This window comes from Ceratina calcarata, unplaced genomic scaffold (assembly GCF_001652005.2).
Source record: "Ceratina calcarata isolate Rehan_Ccalc_2016 unplaced genomic scaffold, ASM165200v1 scaffold92.2, whole genome shotgun sequence".
Classification (NCBI taxonomy): Eukaryota; Metazoa; Arthropoda; class Insecta; order Hymenoptera; family Apidae; genus Ceratina; species Ceratina calcarata.
In genome coordinates this window covers 304,285-316,097 of record NW_017180576.1, presented here as the reverse complement: position 1 = coordinate 316,097, position 11,813 = coordinate 304,285, and the positions used below count along the sequence as shown (strand labels likewise).

Here is an 11,813-nt window from a genome sequence, read left to right as displayed (position 1 = left end):
TACAGGCTTGATATTTACACGGACGGTGACGGTTTGAACCGAGTACCGACGACCGCGTACTTACACAACCTGCGCAAATGCCGCAAACCTTACTCGAGATTACGAGGATTGATAAGGTCTCGTTTTTCTCCCAAATAGATGGTCTATAAAGTCTGTTTTCTTTTTCTACGCTTATCTCTTGTGTGTCTTAAAGGGCGTGAACGGGTTTGGAAGGCAAGAAAGTAGCGAGTAAACGACAATGATTTCCAACGTATAATCGCATTTATTTACGCTTGTCTTGTTTGGTCTATCCTAAAATTGATGCCAAACCAGTCTAGACTTGTGGCGTCAACGATCGTTCCGTTGAATTCTGCAAACAAAGATGAATTCGGTCTTCGTACAAACACTTTCCTGGGTCCTAGATTTTGCAGTTTTCTATAATTATCCGCCAGAACGTGTTCGCCGTTTAGAAGTAGCCGAAATTTACGCAGCTGCAATTGAACAGACCCTCGATTATCCAATTTTGCGTGAACGTTAATTCGATCGTTAACTCGGTACCTGAGAGAAGGATATCGGAGTGGGACTCGGGAAAATGATCCACGTCACAGCCTCGCTGCACGGCGGGGTAGTCAACGAACCCTTATAAGTATAAAAGACATCGAGACCGTTAGGCAACAACGAAGCCAATGCGAGGGGCGCGTTCAGTTTTACTTGTTCATTTAGCAATTGCACATCCTTCAAAGCCTTTACGACAGGATTCAAAAGTTCGTTATCTTCCTCCTGCAACTATAAAATAATAAACTATAAACTATAAATTCTATGAAACGGATAACGGACGTTTCTTCGATCCGACTTACTTGGAAAAAGATTCCCAAAACCGCGAGACCATTTTTATGATCCAACGCGCTCGAAAAATTCGAATAAACCTTATTCCTGTGAACTATGTGCATTTCCATGGGATACCTACGATACGATAACAACAAGAAAATACGATACGATATATAAAATGATAAAATCAAATCTTGTTCCAATACCTGACACCGTTTAAAACGTGTTCGGAACCCCTGTCGTTCTTCGCACCCCAGTGAAAGTGCAAATGATCCATCTCGTATTCATGATTCGGATCGAGCGAGCCACCGAATATACAAGGCAGCCTTCTTCTTGGATGATCGTGTATATTTATAAGAACTGAAACATTGAACACGGTTCGTCACGTCTCCAAAGTAGTCGAACGATTTTGATACCTGAATGGCCACCGTTTCTCAAATACAGCGGAGTCGGAAGAAAGTCGTGATAGCCGATCGTCTCTAGAGCAGGTAGAGGAACAGGAATCGACTTGGACGTGGACGACGATATAGACACTGGAGATTGCAATTTCCCACCGCACAATTTAAAATTTCGTTGCCATACGTACTGGTCTGAAATATTGTATGTCGTACAAAAAGACTGCTGAACTGGCTGCGACCATTTACTTAATAATGACCGCGTTACACACCGCGTCTCCTGTATCCAAAGTGTCCGGCAACGATCGGTACTGATTCAAACGATTCTTTTTAATTAGTAATACTGGACGAGTCCAGAAAAACCAGGACGAATAGAATTAAACTTACTTGCTGCGATTAATATTAGAGTTTCGATGACTCGGGCCATTCTCGTTAATCGAACATTAAACATTCACTTTAATTAAAACAGTAACAGTTAACAGTAAAGCATAATATCGCATAGCTGGACTCACTCTACTTCGCGTATGAACTTGAGAAACATACTGAGCTATTTCCAGCAGTCTCCAACTGTTCCATTTACATATTACACGATCCATTATCGTTGTCGTCAATACCTTGAGCACACACGTCTTTCAGTGTTTTGTCTCAATTAGAACTATAGCTGTTCATGCTGCGGACGCCGCTAAATTTTTAACGACGTACCTTTCGGGGCTTAAGAGTAGCTTGCAAAAGATAGACGTGGTAACAATTTATTTACATACGTATGTACAAATAACGTTCATCGTTCTCGTGATACACCGAGCTGAATTCAATTAGATTTGGCGAGCAATAATTCGTACAATAGGTAAATAAACGTCTAATTAACTGCGGCCTTCGCGGTGAAATATCCACAGCCTCGTACGGAGCTAATATAAAATTGTCCCTCACGTTTCGTTCGCTTCGTTACGAACAGTAATTCTAGTAGAATATATATGTATAATGTTACATATAGATATGACAAAAATCAAAGTTTACATTAAATATATTATATTAACCCCATATGGGCCCGCGTAACTTTCAGGTTACATGCTAATATATATCGAAATTTTCTACGTTTAAAGAAAAAAATTCGGCCCATAGAGGGTCAAACTCTGATTATCACAGATGGATGTGTTCAAATTTTGTTCGTTATTGTGACGAGCTCCGGTGGTCAATGATGAAAATTCTACCATGCATCCGATCGTTTAAAATGTATAATAAATTATTGATATAAAAAATTTTTTCTAGTAGCAAACTTTTCGAGTTAAGCTACGTCTTAAAGTTAATAGCACCATTTCAAATTACGTTTGCCTCCCATCGAATCGAGCGGTACAAGAAATTATTAGAAAGCGTGTAAGAAACAGGTATATATACACATGTATAGTGTTGTAAATAAATAGTCCGATACAATGGAAAAGAGTTGTTACAAGCACGAAACGAACAGATAAACTTGTTTTGTTGAATATTGAAATACCTTCGCTGTATCGTAATGATTGCATATAATTTCGTTGGTCAAACATCATAAGATTCTCTCTTTATCTTTGTCTTCAATCAATTTTCTTTAAAAAAAAATCTGCTGGCGCATGTCGAAGTGTATCTTGTAAGTAGGTAGAGAAAAATAAGAGAGAATCAATTGAACGAGTCGTATTAGACGATTTACCTGACGCGTTTCAGTCGACTAGAATATTCTTCACGTATTCATCGGCGCTTCATGCGTTCTCCGGTTTGTGAACCGTGTGTTGCAAGGGTATCGAAAACAGTTCCTCCCACGGCGATCGTACAGAGGTGATGACTATGTCGGCAGCGTTCACCGAGACGAATTCCAAGACCCACGATTCTTCTCGTCCCGCTACTTCGTCCAAAAAGTTCAACGTCAGCAAAGAACCACACTGCTCCTGGAAACGTTGAAAAGGTTTCATAAAAATCGAGACGACGTTCGTTCGCGGTTTCGTTCCGACGCTTACCACCCCGACCAGATTACTCATTGCTTGCTCCCTTATTATCCGCGGGAGTTCCTTGCTACCCGGAAGTAGCCACTGGACATTGCATATGACCAAAACGGACGCGGTCACTATCAAACTAGACAGTTTCAATTGCACCTCGAGATCATGATGTTTGAACGAGGCCGAGGAGAATAACGCGAGCTGCCTGACGTTGTCTCCGTCTTGATAACTCTTGCTATTCTTCAACGACCGATGCATCGCTGTGGTATAATGATCCGGAACTGTGAGCTCGACTTGGTCGCAAATCGGTGGCAGCAAGTAGTCGGTGACGTAGAACAAAAAGTTGAGCGTTCGTTGAAAGTCTTGTAGAACGCACAAAAACGTGATGGCCGAGTCGAGTTCCTCGTCCGTCCTGTTCGGTTGCTCCAATTCCACCAGAACACCCTGCTTGAACGGTATCGGTGACAAACGTCTCAATCTGTCTATCGTCCAACTCATCTGTTTGCGTAACCAGCGTTGAGGATCCTCCCCTTCCGGTCCGTCGATCTTGAGAACGTAAACTTTCGATGTGGACAAAATCAGGCAACCGGGAAACGTGTCTTCCGAGTTTTGCATCAATATCTCTGCCCTCAGGAGAAGAATGAGTTCCTCCTTCTCGTGCTCGAACACGTTTAAAACGATGTGTAACTTCAGTCTGTGATCTATACTGCTGAAATCTGTGTAACAGTACTGAATGTTGTTGGTCGTGAAACGCGGTGCTTTCTCGGTTTTCAACATCAACTGTTTGTTGCTACCGATTTTTATACTCTGGAGCAATCCTAGAGAGTCAGATTTAGAATTAGCTTTGAAAATAAGTTAAAAGTAAAAGAACGATTTGTAGATGAAAACGAGCGAGTTTACTAACCACCTAGCATCGAGGTCAGATTCGTTACGGGCGTGAGTTTTGCCTCTTTATCGTTACTGTTAAAAGTCTTTGCGTCCTCCGCGTTCACCCGATGCCTGACTACCTTATTTTCGTAAGCTGTACAAATACTGTCCGTTAGTGAACCTGCTGACGCAACGTTATTAGCACGGTTATCAGTGATATTGCATCGCGAATAAAATTGAAACGAACCTGAGGAACTGCTCTCGGTCAAGCCGGTCGTGATCGCCGCTGCGTCCGGTATCGTTAAAAGAGACGGGGCGACGGCTGTACGCCTTTCCTCCGAAGAACGCTTTCCGTTCGGCGTAAGATGAGTCCTGTCACGAATTATATTTTACAAAGCAACCATACAAGCGTCTGCAGGCTGATTATCAAATTTACCTCGACGCATCGTCTAGAACCTCGATGCTGCTCTGACTCGGATTGCTGATCACTTCTATGTCGCTCTCGTACTTTTTATTTAACGCGTTCGTAGACGGTGTAGATTCCCTGGATTCTTCCAAGCTCGTCGCCGAACCTATGAATGATCAAATATATCAGTGAACTTTCTCTAAATCTGATGTATTCGTCTGTAACATTTATCGTGTATATGTACACGTATCGATTTAACGTGAGTTTGCGAGATAGAATTGATAAAAGAACTTTTCTTTTTGTCCCCGAATGGTTTTAGTAGTTTCTACGTATCCTACCCCCTCCCCGTCCAATGGTAACTTTAGGTTTCTACGTAATTACACAATTTCGAACAGTAAGATAAAGATAATTAGGACCGCTATAATCGTGTATGTACGTTGTACATATTGCGAATACAAAAATCGAAAATATGGGCCTGGTAATATTAATATGAAACGGCCAGTAAGATCAAGCGACTAATATTACAGCTCATGTCTTTGATTGTGAGGGAAAACTAGAGTAACAGACAGTGATGTAATAAAATTACTGTGGCTGAAGCTTACAGCAGACTTGAGCTTGGATGTGAGAATCAAAGTGCACCAGAGAAGTGGCGACGGATATAGGCCCGCCCTCCGTTCCACCTGCACCGGGATTAGTGTATGTTATAGTCCCAGTCGATAGTAAAATGCAATGAATAACGCAGTCGGCAATTAAAAAGAAATTAGTGTGCATTCAATAAATTAATTAGATAATTACTTGTCCATCTATTGTGGAATGAAATTATCGCTAAAAATCACTAATAACACTAACTCTAGAGCTCAACGATACAAACGAACAAATAATACAATCTTTACTGTAGAAACCTTGTGAATTCTTGTTATTTTACAGTCTTGTTAATACAAGATCAACAAATTTAATAATAATAACATACAGAAACGATAAAGACCATGTTACATAAAACTTAAACCACTAATTACTTGGTTCTAAAAGGGATGTTCGTTACTTTCGTTCAAACTAACAAACTTACTATCAATCAAAATGTTAAATTACATGCACGATCGGCTCGAAACTTACCGATGCTAGAGAAAGACTCAGAGTGTTTCAAGTGGGGCCTAACTGTATTCTCAGGTCTCATCGCGTGCTCCGAATCATCATGTTCCGTGTCCATCGTGGATAACTCGTCTGTTTCTACCACTAGAGTGCTCTTACATGTAGGACACTTCAACTGCTTCATATCTAATAGAATACGCGCTTTGTAACATGTGTACCATAATTTATATAATCATAATCGTCAATAATAATAATAATAATGGTGATGATAATAATAAAAAGGAAACCCACTCGACACAGACGAACCTACAAAAGTAAGATACTCGGTGTCTTCGGAGAAATGGGTCGAGCACTTCATGCATTTAAATACTTTCAACAGTATCGGTCTCTTCTTCATCCTCTCGCCAATTACTTCCACTATTGTCTGTAGAACGTATGTATCAATCGTCACTCGTTGGTGTCATTTATACACAATTTGTGCAAGTCCGCTTCTTTACCTTTGCGATATCCGGCTCCACGTAATATCTTCTATTCTGTCGATTTTCTCGGGTCGTGTCAAAAATGATATCCACCGTTACTGGTTCGCTTCTACCCAACACGCACGATAACACGGAACTCGTCGACCAACTCGACTTTAGTTTCCCAGTAATCGAATCTCGTTCTTTGATATCGCTAGGATCATTCATATAATTTAATAAATACGAAACGTATTTCATACGTACGATCGGTCAAGATACTCACTCCGCTGTTATTATTAAAAACAAGTCTTCCATCTCGTCTTCGTTTTTCTTCTTCTGAACCAGATACAACTCTCCCGTTTCTAAAACATTTTTTACGAGTTTAGAACGATTTCGATGGACGTTGTTTCATTCTGCGCATCACGTACACGTCCGTACCTTCGTCCGGGTCGTATCCAGATTCGGATTCATTCAGGAGCAACTTCGTCACGTCGTTTGCTGATAATAGAACTTCGGGACTATTCTCTTCCTCGGCCAATACTATACCTTCGTCTTTACCGTCGCTGACTTCGTTAACGTCCTTTGCCGACGAGTCTTCGTTCGTCTCGGTTCGTTGTGCGTTTTGAATCGACAGAACCGCGGAGTCTCGCGTGTCCTGCACGCTGTCCGCGGTGTCTAAATTCCTTAACGTAGACTCCGGTGTTAACGCGGGGCAAGACGAAGGTTCGAAACCCATGATGTCTTGAACAAAAGTTCCAGCGTGACTACTCAGCCAGTTCTCCTCCCCGAACCTCTTTCGCACCGCCAGTATCTGTTTCTTTACTTCCAAGTGGTCTTTGGAAGCACCTGCGAAAATGTCGACACGAGAACGCGTTGCATCATCCAGTTTTCGATACGCGAGATGGTGTGATCGGAACGGGAAGTAACACGCTACCGGAATACGAAGCGGAGACTTGTGATTCCTTCTTTTCTTGTTCGTCCTCCGCGATGATCGCTTCTTTTATTCGATTCCGTTTCTTAAAAAAGCTCCTTTCCATGCTGCTGCTGCTCGTCCCCTCTACCGACTTGGCCGCTACGAAATCGCTGATGTTCGTCGTATCGATAGACGCGGATAAACTGTTTGAATTGACGGAAGACATCGAGGCCAGAAACTCGCTCGACGCGGACTGCTCGGATCTAATTGTGAATTGTCGATTCTCCTTAACGGCTTGCTTCTCGGTCCTCGAAAGTGGCAAATGATCTAAAACAAACTAAATTGTGAAACTTTACTCACGCTTTTCAACAATGATCACGTCGGTCGATACAATGTTCATTCTCGCACTATTTACCTCGCTGTCGGCCAAAATTGGATGCAAGTATTTCATCGATTTCGATCGATGCAGCGGGTGATACGCCAACGGGTTGCCTTCCAAGCACACCCATAACAGAGTCGACATGTTCTCCAAAGGCCACAACACCGAATGCTCCGTTAAACAGTTGTAAGACAAGTCCAACTCTGTCAAACACTCTAAATTTTGCAGACCTGTGCAAAAATACACAAGTAAAATAGTCCTGTCGGTCGGGTAGTTTAGAAATTGTCTAGACGTTGGACGGTCTGAACTGGTTGTATTACCATTTAAATTTTCCATGTAATTATTCTTCAATACCAATACTCGTAGAGTGTGTGACGCTGCCTTGTTGGATACAGATATCATCTCGAGTCTGTTGTATCCAAGATTCACGTATTTCACGTTAGGCAAGCAGAATATCTCCTCTGCGGACGTTAGCAAGTTGTGACTCAGATCTATCGCTTGTAGCCAAGGCGCTAGTTCCAGGGATGCGTCCAATTTTTCCAGGGCGTTGTGCGGCAACGCCAAATGTTTCAAAGAGCCCCATACGAATCCGATTCCAGCGTCTCCGCCGCAGCTGACTGTTCGAAAGTGGTATTGGTACAAGTCTTTTCAGTTTAAAACCTCAGATCCGTGTGGCTAATTATGAATAACGAATTACCCAACAGCTGTTTCACATTAGAGACCCCTCTTCTGCCAGCACAAACGACGCTCTCGAGCTGACCCCTGACACCCTGTAGTCCTCGCACAGAATCAATATTGATCTTCTTCAATTCAAGATACTTCAAATGCCTGAATTTAGTAATGTCAACAGGCACGTTGGGATTGTTCGGGCAACAAGTCACTTTCAATCCACGAGTCTTTTGTACAAAGTCGTGTAAAAACTTTAGGTGGCGAAATACATCGATCTTTGAACTGTTGCACACTTGAAACGAAGCTTCCAAATCGTCGTACTGATCCACAATCAACGAGAAGGCCATGTTTAAATTATGCAGCAGCGTGGTCGACAAAGAGAGCTTGCTCGACGAATTTAATATTTTATCTCCGTTCTCACGCAAAAGCTTTCCAAGCTGCAGTATCTCTTTCATGTCTATATCGTCGTGAAAGTTGTTCATTTTTCTTTCTCTCTAGTACCAACTGTGATTCATGTAAAAGACCTCAAGAACGTATCTCAACTTTCATATCAATCTGTAAGCAAGCAAAACGCAAGTAAATACGTTATAATTTCAACGGTCCCAAACAATAGAACTACTGTGTAAAGATGTTTCTTTTCTTATCGCAATATTTTGAAGGACGGTTTACTCTTTCAAGTGTAATAATCTGTCGTAGCTGAAACGCGACGCGATGATTCGGCAAAGATCAAAGAAACGGAGAGAGACGTTGCTTGGATCGGCTATTTGAGATCAATGTGCAAATTACAACGAATAAGCGACGTGAAAAGATGTTACAATTACGATGAACGTCCGGAAATATCATTTATCATTTTACAACCTCTATCTACGCAGTATATATGAAACGTAGCTACCGTAATTCCTCGCGATTGTCTTACTCGGCTGTCGGCTTAATACCTTAATACTGACGGTTTATTCCGTTGCACAAAATTTTAAAGACAACTCCATCGTCTGTTACAGAATAGAATTGTAATGTTTTCGTGACCCACTTTGTGTCAACGATGAGTATATACTTAGAGATCACTGCGTGTACGTGTTCGTTAAACTAGACTTATCGTACCTTGTTACTTATTAAACGCTTTAACGAATAATGGCTACGAAATTTATAACGGTGCTGAACAATAGTAAAAATGAAACACTGTAACTTTGCATCATCGTACAAAAACGAAATGTGAAACTGTCGTCGGTGTGGATTGGATATACGTACGTGATTCTGCCCTGTACATACTATCGAAATCGAAAGCAATCGAAGGCTGAGCTGATGCCAAGCGGTAACGCTGTCGTCTGCCAATGTCCAAAGCGTGTGTATACTTGTTGCACGCGGCTGCGCACCCGGTACGCGGTGGAAATTCGAATCATTTCAAGTTGTCGTCAGTCGGTGGTGTCTGGTGGTGTCGTCGGCGTGTTTGGCGGGTTCGGTGGATGGCGGTTGATTTCGTTTGCGATTCTCCGTGCGTGCTCGGACATGCTCGTGACGTATCGACACCGAGGAGATACACGTTGAAAATAGGAAATATGAGGAAACGCGGTCTTTATAATTCTTACCATTCTCATACACCGATTGAAAATGAGCAGTTCGATCCCGTTTATGAGCACGATTTGCAAATGTACGTCGTTCCTCCCGCGCGTGGAAATGTACGACTGGACGAACTGTACAAATGGAGCTTCGACAGATTAAGAGGTAACATGTTGACGTTTTACCATGAAATTTTAATCTAAGCTGATGATACATTATTTCGCAGTTCTCGGCTACGTCGCCGAGGTAGAGAAAAAGCGTTTAAAGTTTGCTCTTCGCCTGCCTGCCCTATTACAGTTGTTGGAGCAAAACAATCTTACCGAGTTCGCGACGCTTTACAACGTCCATTCCGACTGTGACCCATGCATAAGAAAGCGTCTCGTTATATTCGACGGCATGGCGCATTTCCTTTTAAAGTCCGCATTTGCTTTTGATACGAAGAAAATCAGTTGGTTCGTTAGACAAGAAGTGAACTTGTTCGCGTGGAGACTCTGCTCTTTTCCATTGACCAGCGTCCGCCGTTTCATGAAGCTGAACGATATCACGTATCCTACGGTCAGTACGAATCAATCGCGTGACACAACATTACGACTGTAAACGTATTCATTAGTTGGTTTCATTTAGATTTCTATGGAAGAAAGGAGAGAGATAAGTCAAGCATTGGAATCGTATCGTACACCCAAGGAAGTGGAAGAGATGAATTTTTATAAAGTATACTTCACTCACGTGAAAGATTTAGTCGCCCACGGACAGGTGTATCTGAGACACGGAACGGCCCATGTGCCAGAACCCAAAATGGGTCACCCCATCGTACACAATTTTTCCAAAAAGTTAAAATTCAGCGCGGCTGTGAGTCTGGGTATACGTGTATCGACCTCGCAACGTGACAATCGAATATTTTCGAACCTGTTTTAGCAAGGACGATGGGTACACGGCATGAATTCCAGCGACGAGAGATTTGCCACTTTGACGAAGCTACTTTTAGAATCCGCGGAAGGATATTTCAAACGGACCGATAATCCAGATGAAATAACGTATGAAGACTTGGATTCGGTACGTTCGATTTTATTTTTAATAAAATCTTTTATTGTTAATCACATTGTAACGGGCGCATTCGTTAGTTGTCAAAGAGATCGTACCCACTGTGCATGAGAATAGTACACGAGGCACTGAGACGTGATCATCATCTCACGAACGGCGGTCGCGTGCAATACACATTGTTTCTTAAAGGAATCGGCCTTCCGTTTGACGCTGCGTTTCGACTGTGGAGTACGGAATTCCGTCGAATCGTGCCTCGGGAGGAATTTGAAACAGAATATAGATACTACGTCGAACATTTGTATGGGAGGGTGGGAAGGATGGCGGATTATCAGCCTTTTGGATGTTCGAAAATAATAGACACGGTTCTTCTTCCAAGGGATTGTCACGGTTGCCCTTACAAATCTATGTCGACTCCTTTGCTTAGAACAACACTTCAGGAACACGGTCTTCTCAAACTCGGTGAGTAAAGGAAGTAGGATCTGGCGGTGAATAACCAGTGACGACATCTAAATCTCTGTCAGATGTGGAGGAGATAATTGCGCTGACGGAACGGAGCGAACATCTTCAGGCGTGCAAGAGGTATTACGAAGCTACACACGAAGTTGTTTTAAGTGCTCCATTCATGCATCCAAACGATTACTTTAGATCCAGTTGTGAACGCTTCAGAGAAGCAGGTAAATAATCTCGTTGAGTCATCACCCTTATGAGAAATTCTATTTTTAATTGTACACTAGAGGAATGGGCTGAAGAAGCTGAAGAGAAGAACCTCCTGTGATCATCCCGTGAATGATCAAAGAGACAATTTTGGGAACGCGAAACTATAAGGAAGATCAGGGTTAGAATTTTAATTCAGTATTAAATAGCTATTGGTATCAGCGTTAATAAGACGAGGTACTCGTCTGTTATTTAAAAATTGATGAGACTGCATTTTTTATTTTTTGTAAAAAAAAGTGGGATTGTTGAACAAAATGAGTATTTATTTCTGAAACTAAAACTAAAATTTCACAAAATCTAAAGGAGGTTGCTCGTGGCGTCATCTAGCGTTCACGGCTGCGAACCTGCTTGACTCCAATATGTACGGCAATATTTTTGCAGCCATGAACGCTAGATGGCGCCACGTGTATGTGAAGCTAGCCCCCAAAATTGCAGCCATGAACGCTAGATGGCGCCACGTGTACGCGAAGCTAGTCCCAAAATTGCAGCCATGAACACTAGATGGTGCCACGAGCAACCCCAAAAATCATTTGAGATATGTGTACGTACATATGTTTCGG

General features: G+C 42.2%; 3 protein-coding genes across 13 annotated transcripts; 1 reads left to right on the top strand and 2 right to left on the bottom strand.

Annotated features, from left to right (window-relative positions):
* Nucleotides 1-242: 242 nt before the first annotated feature.
* LOC108631649 (carbonic anhydrase 2) lies at nucleotides 243-1,834 on the bottom strand. Of its 2 annotated transcripts, none has more exons than XM_026819008.1 (7): nucleotides 1,590-1,834; nucleotides 1,475-1,513; nucleotides 1,224-1,397; nucleotides 1,014-1,167; nucleotides 837-942; nucleotides 538-765; nucleotides 243-470 (listed from the first exon to the last, which is right to left on the bottom strand). In XM_026819008.1, the coding sequence occupies exons 1-7, from the start codon at nucleotides 1,651-1,653 to the stop codon at nucleotides 267-269; spliced, it is 969 nt and encodes a 322-aa protein (XP_026674809.1). In that variant the 5' UTR covers nucleotides 1,654-1,834; the 3' UTR covers nucleotides 243-266. The 2 variants fall into 2 exon arrangements, with proteins under 2 accessions (XP_026674809.1, XP_017891224.1); XM_018035735.2 differs by having other exon boundaries at nucleotides 243-414.
* Nucleotides 1,835-1,937: 103 nt separating this feature from the next.
* LOC108631646 (serine/threonine-protein kinase 11-interacting protein) lies at nucleotides 1,938-9,276 on the bottom strand. Of its 9 annotated transcripts, none has more exons than XM_026818994.1 (16): nucleotides 9,190-9,276; nucleotides 7,973-8,499; nucleotides 7,596-7,892; nucleotides 7,312-7,505; nucleotides 6,918-7,233; nucleotides 6,422-6,829; nucleotides 6,267-6,345; nucleotides 6,023-6,197; nucleotides 5,817-5,949; nucleotides 5,550-5,726; nucleotides 5,039-5,116; nucleotides 4,467-4,602; nucleotides 4,278-4,402; nucleotides 4,068-4,211; nucleotides 3,185-3,981; nucleotides 1,938-3,115 (listed from the first exon to the last, which is right to left on the bottom strand). In XM_026818994.1, exons 2-16 carry the CDS (start codon nucleotides 8,424-8,426, stop codon nucleotides 2,930-2,932), a joined length of 3,699 nt encoding a protein of 1,232 aa, XP_026674795.1. In that variant the 5' UTR covers nucleotides 8,427-8,499; nucleotides 9,190-9,276; the 3' UTR covers nucleotides 1,938-2,929. The 9 variants fall into 9 exon arrangements, with proteins under 9 accessions (XP_026674795.1, XP_026674794.1, XP_026674798.1 ...); XM_026818993.1 differs by lacking the exon at nucleotides 9,190-9,276 and adding an exon at nucleotides 9,043-9,131; XM_026818997.1 differs by lacking the exon at nucleotides 9,190-9,276 and adding an exon at nucleotides 9,043-9,131 and having other exon boundaries at nucleotides 4,068-4,184.
* LOC108631648 (DNA primase large subunit) lies at nucleotides 9,183-11,709 on the top strand. 2 transcript variants are annotated; one of them, XM_018035733.2, is made up of 7 exons: nucleotides 9,183-9,663; nucleotides 9,725-10,053; nucleotides 10,123-10,347; nucleotides 10,414-10,551; nucleotides 10,620-10,998; nucleotides 11,061-11,213; nucleotides 11,274-11,709. In XM_018035733.2, the coding sequence occupies exons 1-7, from the start codon at nucleotides 9,273-9,275 to the stop codon at nucleotides 11,312-11,314; spliced, it is 1,656 nt and encodes a 551-aa protein (XP_017891222.1). In that variant the 5' UTR covers nucleotides 9,183-9,272; the 3' UTR covers nucleotides 11,315-11,709. The 2 variants fall into 2 exon arrangements, with proteins under 2 accessions (XP_017891222.1, XP_026674808.1); XM_026819007.1 differs by having other exon boundaries at nucleotides 9,397-9,663; nucleotides 9,796-10,053.
* Nucleotides 11,710-11,813: the final 104 nt, after the last annotated feature.